The 13,174-nt window shown below is 39.4% G+C and overlaps 1 protein-coding gene across 1 annotated transcript in view; it reads left to right on the top strand.

The window, feature by feature from the left end:
• The window catches only part of DMGDH (dimethylglycine dehydrogenase), a 102,567-nt gene that overhangs the window by 74,652 nt on the left and 14,741 nt on the right, over positions 1 to 13,174 (top strand). Inside the window, exon 15 of the mRNA XM_027863615.1 lies at positions 5,786 to 5,920. Within this exon, the coding sequence (XP_027719416.1) occupies positions 5,786 to 5,920 (135 nt within the window). The remainder of the gene's footprint in view (positions 1 to 5,785; positions 5,921 to 13,174) is intronic.

Raw genomic sequence — 13,174 nt, 5'->3', positions numbered from 1 at the left:
TCATGGGTCAAACAGATAAGTGTCTGAGGCCAGATTTGAACTCAAGTCTTCCTGACTCTAGGCCCAGTGCTCTATCTACTGTGCCACCTAACTGCCATAAGGTTTGCAAAGCACTTTGCAAATATTATCTCATTATATTCTCACAACAACCTGGGAAATAGATACCATTATTATCTTCATTTTATAGATGAGCAAACTAAGGCAGACAGAGGTTGCGTTATTTGCCCAAGCTCAACCAGCCAATAAATATTTGCGGCAGAATTTTAACTCAGACCTTCCTGACTCCAGGTCCAGTGCTCTATCTGCTGCATTACCTGGGTGTTAAACCAGAAAGATGTGGGTTCAAGTTCTGCTTCACACACACACACACACACACACACACACACACACTGTAACTACCAGACTCTGGGCAAGTCACTTAACTTGTCAGTGGTCTAGGCAACTGGCTGAGAATTTAAATTTCAGAAAAAGTGCTGGTTTGCACTGGTAGAGGGAGTTTCCTCACCTATAAATTCCATATGCTAATGAACTTCCATATATTTTATATATGTTTATTTATGTAAATGTTTAATAAATGATTATTTATTGCTTGATTTTTTTATGGCCAGAGGAAAAAAGTTACCCTCAAATATATAGGTGTCATCTCTCATTTATTTATATTCATAGTACCTGAAAGTACAGTAATAATAATAATAACTAACATTTATATAGTGCTTACTAGATGCCAGGCACCATGCTAAGCACTTTATAAATATTGTATCACTTTATCCTCACAACAGCTGAGGTAGGTGGCTATTATTATGCCCATTTTACAGATGGGGAAACTGAAGCAAACAGGGTTAAATGACTTGCCCAGGGTCACACAGCTAGTAAGTGTCTGAGGCCAGATTTTAATTCAGGCTGGGCATTCTATCCAATGCACCACCTGGCTGCCCTTATATGAATGTAATGGAATACTATTGTACTATAAGAAATGATGAAGTGGATGGTTTCAGAGAAACCTGGGAAGACAGATATGAAGTGATGCAAACTGAAGTGAGCAGAACCAGGAGAACAATACAATAACACTATTATAAGGACAATCAACTCTGAATGACTTACGAACTCTGATCAACACAATGACCAAAAAGAATTCCAAAGAACTCATGATAAAACGTGCCTTCCACCTCCACATAGAGAATTGATGATGGACTTAGAGTGCAGATTTAAGTTTATTTTCCTCTCTTCCTCTCTTCCTTCTTTCTTCTTCCCTCCCTCCTTTTCTCCCTCCCTCCTCTTTTTTCTTCCTTCTTTCCTTCTTTCCTCCTACCTCCCTTTCTCCCCCCCCTTTGTTTTTTTTTCTTTCAACAAGGCTAATGTGAGAATTCAGTTTTCATATTTGTAATAGGCTTTCTTTTTCTTGCCTTCTAAATGAGTGGGGAAGAATGAGGGAGTAAATTTGGAACTAAAAAAAAAATTGAATTAAAAAAATAAACTCTATGTTAAGTCCATGGAGGCAGAAAGGAGAGGTTGATACTAATTTGAGAGCAAAGCAAACTGTTCATGGAGGTGACACTTGATTTGGGCTTTAAAAATGAGTAAGGCAGTATGAAAAAAGAACATTCTCCTTTTGGAGGTAAAAAAATCTTCCATGATTCTTTTTTTTTATTTAGAGGGCACCATCTCCTGCTTGGGACCTCTTGTAAAATGGTCCTTCAATGCTTTCAAGACTGTAATCCCTCCAACACTGTTATCTTGAGTACCTGGTGTGGTACTTTTCCTCGCTTAGTCTTTATCAGTGATAACCAGTGGAGCACATTTGTGTTTAAAAGACAGATTTTTCATGCCTGGGAGCAGCTGAGAATCACTGAAAGACCTACACAATTTTCCAAATGAGGTCTAGCTCACTTTTTTCTTTCTAGTTAATTCTGAGTCCAACTCATGCATCAGCATTGCCTATGTCTGAGATATCTACTGATGTACTCTCTCCCTCCTCCAGTTATTTTGTATTTAACCTATCTGTTTATATATATGTGTGTGTGTGTGTGTATGTACACATATACATATACATACATACACATATGTGTGTATGTGTGTGTACATATCCTTCAATAGAATGTAAGCATCCTCAGAGGAGGAACTTTGTATTCCAAGGATATGGTGTGTGACATATAGTGGGTACTTAATAAAATCTCAAGGAATTGAGTTGACTTACATTCCAAGCATGGGAAACAGAATGATCAAAGAAATGAAGATGAGACAACGTAGGATATATTGAAGGACCAGAGTATTTATGTTTGACTAGAGAACAGGTGATTTGCTGGAGAGTGGTACGAAATAAGGCTGGATAGGTAAGAGGGTACTAGATGGTGGAGAGTACTGAAGAACAGTAAAGTTTGAAATTAATTCAATAAATTAATTAGGAGCCATTAAAGATTTTTGAGCAAGGGAGTGGTATAACCAGAGTAGTCTGGCAGCAACATGAGGGATATAGAATGTAAGGTCCTTGAGGGCAGGATTACTTGTTTTTATATCACCATAGACTTGTTTTTATATCACCATGGAACTTACAGTTGGCATTTAATAAATGTTTGTTGAGCTGAATTGAATTGGAACAATGCAGAAAGAAAGGTTAGGAAGCTATTGTAATAGTCAAAGAAGAGGTTATAAGGGCTTGGGGCAGCTAGGGGGTGCAGTGGATAGAGTGCCAGGCTTGGAATCAGGAAAACTCATCTTTCTGAGTTCAAATTTGGCCTCAGATACATACTAGCTGTGTGACTCTGGGCAAGTCATTTCACTCTGTTTGCTTCAGTTTCCTCATCTGTAAAATGAATTGGAGAAGGAAATGGCAAACCACTCCAGTATCTCTGCCAAGAAAACCCCAAATGGGGTCACAAAGAGTCAGACCCAACTAAAACAACTGAACAATAACAATAAGGACTTGTCATATGATGGTGAAAGTGGGAATACAGTGGAAAGAGAAATTCAAAAGATACTATGGGAGGAGATACCAAGATTTCAATCCTGGGAGATCGATGGTTGTGTTTCCTCGTCCAGACCTGCATAACTTGGCAGTAGGTAGGGGCCAAAATTAAAATAGGCTAAACTTATTTGAGCCACAGATAGGTTAGACTAGAGACAGACATGACAAACAGGAGAGTATGCAGTAGCAACCCTACATTTTTCACGGGCCACCCAAAATCCTTTGATGGACCTCAAGTGGCCTGTGGGCCATATGTTGTGCAGGACTGCCTCATCTGTAAAATAAGCTGGAGAAGGAAATGGCAAACCACTCCAGTACCTTTGCCAAGAAAACCCCAAATGGAGTCAGGAAGAGTCAGATATGACTGAAAAATGACTGAACAACAACAAGAATATCAGTAGGGACTCATGTGATATTGTTCTGAGTGGATAAGGAGTCACAAAGCACCTACTCATGGATAGGGAAGTCAAAAGAAGGACAAAGTTTAAGGGTAAATATGAGCTCAGTTTTAGACAGGTAAAGCTTGAAGCCGAGGAGATAGATCAGAGGGGATCCAACTGGAGTATATCCTGTAGGCAGCTAAGGAAAGGTAAGCATGCAGAGCTTTAAGGAGAGGTCAAGGTCAATTTTTCCATGATGATTAGTTGATGCCTTATATTATCATTTAGGGCTATCTCTGGTAATATCATAAAGCAGGCAAATTTTAAGTGGATATTATATGCACCAACTTCTCCAATTTCTTATTTAACCCTACCCCCAAACTATTCCTCCCTTTTTCCATCTTGCCCACATCCCGGAGCAGTGGGCGTTGTTCTCACATAGGTGCTTATTAATTCTTGATTAAATACAAATTGATAAGGATTTAAGGTATTATTCCTTAATATTGGGGTTCTTAGCCTTTTTTGTATTATAGGCCCATTTGGTAGTCTGGTATTATCTTCCCATGTAGGAATGTAAACAGTTTAATCTTATTGAATCCTTTACAATTTCTCTTTCCTAATTATCTTTTTATGCTTCTCTAGAGTCTTACATTTGAAAATCCAGTTTTCTGTTCAGGTCTGGGCTTTTCATCAGGACTGTTTGAAAGTCCTCTATTTCATTAAATATCCATTTTTTTGGATTATACTCAGTTTTGCTGGGTAGGTGATTCTTTGTTGTAATCCTAGCTCCTTTGCCCTCCAGAATATTATATTCCAAGCTTTCTGATTCTTTAATGTAGAAGCTGCTAAATCTTGTGTTATCCTAACTGTGGCTCTATGATATCTGAATTGTTTCTTTTTGGTTGCTTGTAGTGTTTTCTCCTTGACCTGGGAGCTCTGGAATTTGACTTTAATATTCCCGGGAATTTTCATTTTTGGGTCTCTTTCAGGAGGTGATTGGTGAATTCTTTCAAAGACTATTTTACCCTCTGGTTCTAGGACCTTAGGGCAGTTTTCCTTAATAATTTCTTGAAATATGATGTCTAGGCTCTTTTTTTGGTCATGGCTTTCAGGTAGTCCAGTAATTCTTAAATTATCTCTCCTGGATCTGTTTTCCAAGTCAGTTGTTTTCCCAATGAGATATTTCATATTTTCTTCTATTTTTTCATTTGTTTGATTTTGTTTCATTGTTTCTTGATGCCTCATGTAGTCATTAGCTTCCACTTACTTAATTCTAATTTTTAATTAAAATAATGCTTTTAGATGCCCCAAATAAATTGCACAGAATAGCAAAATAAATCAGTTCTATTGAAATATATATATATGTGTATACATATATATATATATATACATATATAAATAGTAAAAAGTTAAGAACCCCTGCCTTAGAAGATGGGATGTTGTATACAAAGTGCTGTATATAGCATGGATCTTCAGACTTTTTTGATGTATTGACTCTTCAAAGCCATGTAAGTCAAGTAAATCACAGAACTGATATTTTAATCCAGTTCTTCTGATTCCAAAGCACTTTCTTCTTTGGAAATTAAGTTTTTACTGATGTATTTTGATTTCCTTACATTATCATAATTTCCCCCAATATCACTCCCTTTCTTCTCCTAGAGAGCCATATTATACAAAAATAATATTTTAAAGATAAAAAAGGAAAAATCAGCATAACTGATCAATACATCAAAAAAGTCTGAAGATACATGCTATGAACAACACTCCGTGGGCTTACCACCTCTGCAAAGAAATGAAGTAGAAGTATCTTCTTATAGCTTTCATTCTGAGCCATGCCAAACACTTTCTTTTATACTACACTGCCTCTTTTTGAGAGCTTTTCATACAAGAAAGTCATCTCTAACTTCTTATTTCCCTCTGTAGGCTCTGATTACATCTTAAATATTACAGTGACGATTTGTATATTAACACTATAGAAGAAATCATTAGGGACCATTTTTTCAAAGTAGCTTATTTAAATCAATTTATTCATGAATTCTTTTAAGAAGTGAATTCTTACTGATCTACTTAGTACACATGGGAAATGAGATGCAACTTAAGCAAAAATGTCCAGCTCTGCAAGCTGGAATACTTAGGCATAAGGGTCACCATAGTACCTTACAAGCACAAGACAATGACTTATGTTTTCCTGTTCTCTGTAGTGCTGGCAAAATTGTCACTACAAATTACTAGACTTAAATTTAACAGTTCTTGAGAGGGAGAAGTAGCTGATAATGTCATTTTAAGACTGAGAAATATTTGCTCAGTCCTTTGATTTAATCTGTATTTTTATTTAATGTTTAATTGGTGAGAAAATCATAAAGACAAATTTAAATGCTTGCATCGATAACCTTGTCACAGTGCCCGAACAATCATTTATCATCATTATCTGGTGTTCTTGCAGCCAGCAGAATTCATAGGAAAGCAAGCACTGAAACAGATGAAAGAAAAGGGGCTGAAACGGAGATTGGTCTACCTCACCTTGGAGACGGATCATGTGGATCCAGAGGGAAATGAAAGCGTCTGGCATGATGGCAAGGTAAGTCCTGCACAGAGCATGTGACAAAGAGCCCAGAAACCAATTGTGTTTGAAGCGATTTTAATTTAAGGTTGTGCTGTTCTCCTTAATGGGAAATAGTGCACAATTGAGTAGCAGGCATGTAATTTATGGACTGACTTGCAAACACACAGAAAAGAACTGAACTCAGATGAAAATGGAAAATAATAATAATAATAATTCTGGAAATTCTGGAATACCACATGCCTTGATTAAAGGAAACAAAAGTGATGACTAAAATCTACAGGACAGAAAGGTCTGTTGGAAAGGCTGAATAGTTCCTACCCTCTATCCCTTCTCATATCTCAGGATGTGAACTGTCAGAACAAATACCCCACAGATCAAGAGCCGGGCAGAACTTTGGAGGTCATCTAGATTGACCCTTCTTTTTACTGATGAGCAAACAGAGGTGGAGAAAAGTGAAGAGACTTGTTTAATGATACACAGGTAGCAAAGGCAGAGATTCAAAACCAGGCCCTCTGAAATCAAATCCCCAGGGGTTAGTACAGTATACTTGGCAAGTAGTAGCCCTTAATAAATGTTTATTGACTGATTGGCTGACAAATCTTGCACTTTGTTTGATGAGAAAATTTGAAATGGAAAGTGAAATTTCTCAGTGGAAAGAGGATGAAATCCAATGAATTTGGCATTTTACTTTATGTTTTAAATGATTCATCAGAAGGAGACAATTCTCATCACAGGGATTAGATTTGGGATTTCATTGGTGTAAAAAGCACCTCAATGTGAGAACTTACCCCTTCCCTTTTCTACCAATGCATCTCAGAACTTTTCTCTGTAATTTATAGTCAAGACAGTTACCCAGAATACTGAGTAAGTGACTTAGCCAGTATGTGTTAGGGTGGTACTTGAACCCAGGTCTACTTAATTCCAAGTCTGGCTTTTTATCCACTATTCCATAGAGCCTCTCATACTTCTTATTTTAGTGCATAAAAATAAAAATTTGGAATAAAACTTGTGAAAGTAATATAACAGCTTGTTTCCATAGAAACTCATTCCTAGAGGGCTGTAAGGTTTACAAAATGCTTGCCAATATCTGTGGGGTAGGTGGCCTTGGGCAACAGGAAACATTCTTAGAGGGAGGAGTGAAATTGAAATAATTTCTTTCTGTAGAAGTAGTGAAATGACATTATTTTCACCTTGGATTATTTACATCTGGCATTTCCTTTTTGCAGATTACAAGGTGGGCAGTGTGGAGACAGCTCTCTTTTTCAAGAACTTTTTTTTAAGTTAATGTTTGAAAATCTCAGTGATCTCAGTTTTTTGAGGTGTGCAGACTCAAAGCATGATTAACTAGAAATTACTATCCTAGTATCTATGAGTTTTTTGCTCCAGACTCCTAGACCCTATAGCTATATCTATTTAGCTCCTCCCTGCTTGGCATTCATTGAGACTATGGGATTGAAAGTTCTGAGAAACCTTAGAGATCATCTATTCTAACCTTTGTAGATGAGGAAAAGGAGGCACACCAGGGTGAAGTGTCAAAATCATACAGTTATTAGGGTTAAGTAAAGTCTCAAGGTCATACAGCTTAATAGCAGAATGAGACCACAAACCCAGTCCTCTGGCTTCAAATTAAGTACTCTATTAACAGACTCACAGTCTCAGAAGGAACCTAAACAGCCAACTTTCCCTGATTGAGGATCCCTGTGACAATTTCCCCCAAAAGTATTTTTGCTTGAGGCTTTCCAGAAAGGGAAGAGCTACTCCCTCCAAAGGTAGCTCCTTCTCTTTGTGGATAGCTTTAATTATGGGGGAGTTTGTCAATGCATTATGGCTCACTTTGCCACTTTGCAATTTTGACTCATTTCTCCTAATTCTGTCCTCTTCAACCAAATAGAACAAGTCTAGGTCCGATTCCAAAGAACAGCCCTTCAGATACATCAAGAAATAACATATCCCACTCCCCCTACAAGTCTTTTCTTCTTCAGGTCAAACGCCCCCATTTCCTTCAACTAATCTTTATATGATACGACATTACTGCCATTTACCAACCTGCCTGACTCCTCTGCACTCTCTCTAGCACTTCAATGTCCTTCCTAAAATATGGCACCCAGAACTGAACGCAATGCTTTATTTGGCTGTGACCAGAGTAGGGTCCAGCAGTACTATCACCTCTCTAGTACTGGACTTAATAGTCTGTTCTATTTGAGTCAAACTAGTCTACCCATGCAAGGAATTGATTTTTGTACTTGGCATCCTTCTCCCTGACTATAGCAATCCTACTCATTTCCTTTTTTTTCCTTTTTTTCTTTTCTTTTTTTTCAATTAATAAATTTATTTATTTTTAGTTTTCAACATTTACTTCCACAAGATTTTGAGTTCCAAATTTTCACCTCATCTTGCCCCTCCCCCCACCTCAAGATGGCATGCATTCCGAATACCCTTTCCCCTACTCTGCCTTCCCTTCTATCTCTCCCTCCTTCTCTTATCCCCTTCTCCTTCTATTTTCTGGTAGGGCAGGATAGATTTATGTACCCCATTTCCTGTATTTCTTATTTCCCAGTTGCATGTGAAAACATTTTTTTAAACACGTGTTTTTAAAACTTTGGGTTCCAAATTTTCTCCCTTCCTCTCTCCCCACCCACCCTCATTGAAAAGGTAAGCAACTCAATATAGGCTATACATGCACAGTTATGCAAAATACTTCCATAGTAGACATGCTTTGAAAAACTAACTCTATTTCCCTTAATCCTATCCTGCCCCCCCCATTTATTCTATTCTTTCTTTTGACCCTGTCCCTCCTCAGAAGTATTTGCTTCTGATTACCCCCTTTCCCAATCTGCCCTCCTCTCTATCATCCCCCTACTCTCTTGTCCCCTTCCCCTCCTATTTTCCTGTAAGGTAAGACAGATTTCCATACCCAGTTGAGTGTGTATGTTATTCCCTCCTTAACTCAAATCTTTTGAGAATAAGATTCACTCATTCCCTCTCACCTTCCCCCAGTTCCCCTCCACTGTAAGAGCCTTTTCTTTTCTGTTTTTTTGTGAGATAATTTACCCCATTGTACCTCTCCTTTTCTCCTTCTCCTAGTATAATCCTCTCTCACTCCTTAATTTTATTCTCCAGATGTGATCCCTTCATCTTCAACTCACCCTGTGCCCTCTATCTATCGATATATGTATGTATATATACATATATATACAAATATACATACATATAATTTTTTCTCTCCAACTACTCTAATATTGACAAAGGTCTCATGAGTCACAAATATCATTTTTCCATGCAGAAATGTAAACAGTTCAACCTTAGTAAGTCTCTTATGATTTCTCTTTCCTGTTTACCTCTTCGTGTTCCACTTGCGTCTTGTATTGGAAAGTCAAATTTTCTATTCAGCTCTGGTTTTTTCATCAACAATGCTTGAAAGTCCTGTATTTCACTGAATGACCATTTTTTTCCCCTGAAGGATTATACTTAGTTTTGCTAGGTAGGTGATTCTTGGTTGTAATCCTATCTCCTTTGCCCTGTGGAATATTATATTCCATGCCCTGTGGTCCCTTAATGTAGAAGCTGCTAAATCTTGTGTTATTCTGATTGTGTTTCCACAATACTTGAATTGTTTCTTTCTGGCTGCTTGTAATATTTTCTCCTTGACCTGGGAACTCTGGAATTTGACTACAATATTCCTAGGAGTTTTCCTTTGGGGATCTCTTTCAGGAGGAGATCAGTGGATCTTTCAATTTCTATTTTGCCCTCTGGTCCTAAAATATCAGGGCAGTTTTCCTTGATCATTTCTTGAAAGATGATGTCTAGGCTCTTCTTTTTGATCATGGCTTTCAGATAGTCCAATAATTTTTAAATTCTCTCTCCTGGATCTATTTTTCCAGGTCAATTGTTTTTCCAATGAGATATTTCACATTGTTTTCTAATTTTTCATTCTTTTGGATTTGTTTTACAGTGTCTTGATTTCTCATAAAGTCATTAGCTTCCAATTGCTCTATTCTAGTTTTTATGGAAGTATTTTCTTCAGTAATCTTTTGGACTTCCTTTTCCATTTGGCCAATTTTGCTTTTGAGGGCATTCTTCTCCTCATTGGCTTTTTGGACCTCTTTTGCCATTTGAGTTAGGCTATTTTTTAAGATGTTATTTGCTTCAGTATTTTTTTGGGTCTCCTTTAGCAAGCTGTTAACTTGTTTTTCATGATTTTCTTGCATCACTCTCATTTCTCTTCCCAGTTTTTCCTCTACTTCTCTTACTTGCTTCTCAAAATCCCTTTTGAGCTCTTCCAAGATCTGGGACTGATTCATATTTTTCTCGGAGGCTTTGGATGTAGGAGCCTTCACTTTGTTTTCTTCATTTGGTTGTATGTTTTGATCTTCTTTGTCACCGAAGTAAGATAATATAGTCTGACTCTTTTTGCGCTGCTTCCTCATGATCCCAACCAATTACTTGAGTTTTAAACTCTTTGTTAAGGTAAGAGTCTGCTTCCAATGTGGAGAATGTACTGTTCCAAGATTCGGGGGTTTGTACAGCTATTTTCAGAGATACTTCTAGGGACCTGAAAAGTGTCAGTTCTTCCAAGGTGCTATGATAAGGGGCGAGGTGTTTCCTCTCCACCACCACAACAAGCTCCCACATGCCAATGCTCCTCCTCACCCTATGACCGCCCCTCAGAACTGTGACCCAGATCCAAGCCCAGGCAAAGCAAGAGATTCCTGCCTCAGCACTGGCAGAGAGATCTCTGCAATCCCTTTCTGATCAGCCACTCAAATCCCCCTCAGTCTGTGGGCCAGAAGGCAGCTGCCGCCCCTGACCTAGCTTCTCTCTCTCACCACAGTCTTTTCACCATAGACTTTTCCCACTGACCATCTAAGTTGTCTTTGGCATTTGTGGGTTGAGAGGTCTGGAAACCGCCACAGCTGCCCGCAATTCAGTCCTCTGAGGCCTGCTCCAGGTTCACTGCGGCTTGCGTGCCCACACCAAACTGCGCTCTTGTCCCGGCCCAGCACGATAATCCTTTCTGATCAGCCTTCCAGGTTGTCTTTGCCTGGAAATTTGTTTCACTCTGTCTTTTTGTGGGTTCTGCTGCTTTAGAATTTGTTTAGAGCCATTTTTTATAGGTATTTGGAGGGGTTTGAGGTAGAGCTCAAGCAAGTCACTGCTTTCTTTCTGCCATCTTGGCCCCACCCCCCTCATTTCCTTTTTTAAATCATCTACTGGATATTAGCCTGTGCTAGGAACTGAGGATACAAATATGAACAACAAACAAAGATAGTCTCAGCCCTCAAGAAACTTATAGTCTAAGGACTCCATGTGTACATGAGAGAGACAGACATGCACATAGAGAAACAGAGAGGAGGGGGAGAGAGAGTCAGAGAGAGAGAGAGAGAGATGAGAGAGAGAGGAGAGAGAGGGAGAGACATAAAAGAGAGAGAGAAAAGAGAGAGGGAGAGAGAGACAGAGAGAGAAAGGGAGAGAGAGACAGAGAGAGAAAGAGAGAGAGGAAGGAGGGAGGGAAAAAGAGAGGGGAGAGAGGGAGGGAGGGAAGGGCAGAGGGAGGGAGAAGGAGAGAAACAGAGAGAAAGGGGGAGAGAGAGGGAGAGAGAGAGAAACATGCCCCCAGGTAAGTTTAATACAAGGTAAAGTATAGAGGGGGACATGGTACTCTAGGAATATCTGAGGAAGGACAGCAAAACCCAGATGCAATTTTTCCTCTCTTATGAAGCACTCCTAGACCACACAAAACAAGACAGTGAAAGAATTTTGAGCCCAGGGACAGAATTTTGGAACATACAACATCATGTTAGGGGAAAGGGAATAGGGTGGAGGAGATGGGAAGGGGTACTATATTTCCTTATTTGTCATTGGCTGATTGAGTTGTCTGTAGTTTCATAGCTTGTATAAGTCTACATCTGTTACGGGAATTAACACAAAGCTTACTATGTGCCAAACACTGTGCTAGGCATTGGGCTGTTGCTGTTCAGTCGTTTCAGTCATATCCAACTCTGTGACCCCATTTGGGGTTTTCTTGGCAAACATACCGGAGTGGTTTGCTGTTCCCTTCTCCAGCTCATTTTTCAGATGAGGAAACTGAGGCAAATACAATGAAGTAACTTGCCCAGGGTCACACAGCTGGCAAGTGTCTGAGGTCAGATTTGAATTCAGCAAGATCAGTCTTCCTGATTCTAGGGCCTGCACTCCCTCCATTGTGCCACCTAGATATATACTAAGTAATTTTCTTGTGGGGAGGCACTTAGCAGCTGAGGGGGTCAGGAATTGCCTCACTTAGGAGATGGTGTTTGAGCTGAAATTTGAACTAAAAATTCTAAGAGGTGGGAGTGAAGAGGAAATGCGTTCCAATCATAGGGGACAGCTTGTTCAAAGAGATTGATACAGGATATGAGGAGAAGTAAGAGCAGTGTGAATCAACTGAAGAGTGTGTGAGTAAGGCAGGGGAGAAGGGTTGGACGCAGGTTGTGAAGGATTTAAAACGTCAGACAGAGGAGTTTGTATGTGATATTGGAGGTAATTTAAGGGGAGCCACTGGTTTTGAGCAGGGGAGTGAGATAAGTCTGACTGTGCTTTAGTAACATCGCTTTGGCACTATGTGGAAGATAGATTGGAGAGGGCAGAGGCTTGGGGCAGGGAAACCAATTAGGGGACTCTTACTGGCTGTCTAAGTGGAGAGAAGAGGAGAGATGTAGGAGATGTTATGGAGACAAAGTCAACGAAATTGGCAATGGATGTGGGATGAGGGACAGTGAGGCAGTTGTGTGTGTGTGTGTGTGTGTGTGTGTGTGAGACTGTGTGAGACATGGTTGGATCTATACTTTAGGAAAATCACTTTGGCAGCTCTTAGTTATGTAACAGTCAGCTACATGACCCAGAGCAATTACTTTAATTCTTCTGAGCCTCAGTTTCTTCACATGTAAAATGAGGAAGCTAGATTAGATGCCATTTGAGATCCCAGATCTAAACTCTATGATTTTATAAGTTGTGATTCTTACTTGGAGGAACATGGTAACCTCCTAGTCAAGCCAGTTGAAGGAGGTAATTTGATTTCATGAACTCACAGATTTAGAGTTGGAAGAAAATATCTTAGGGACCAAGATCCTGGAGTCAGGAAGGCCTGAGTTCAAATCTGGCCTCAGACACTTACTTACTAGCTGTGTGACCCTGGGTAAATCACCTCAATGGCCTCCAAACACCACCCCCATACACACACACACACACACACACACACACACACACACACACACACACACACACACACAC

This window comes from Vombatus ursinus, unplaced genomic scaffold (assembly GCF_900497805.2).
Source record: "Vombatus ursinus unplaced genomic scaffold, bare-nosed wombat genome assembly UNPS02014772.1, whole genome shotgun sequence".
Classification (NCBI taxonomy): Eukaryota; Metazoa; Chordata; class Mammalia; order Diprotodontia; family Vombatidae; genus Vombatus; species Vombatus ursinus.
This window is presented reverse-complemented; position numbering and strand designations above follow the sequence as displayed.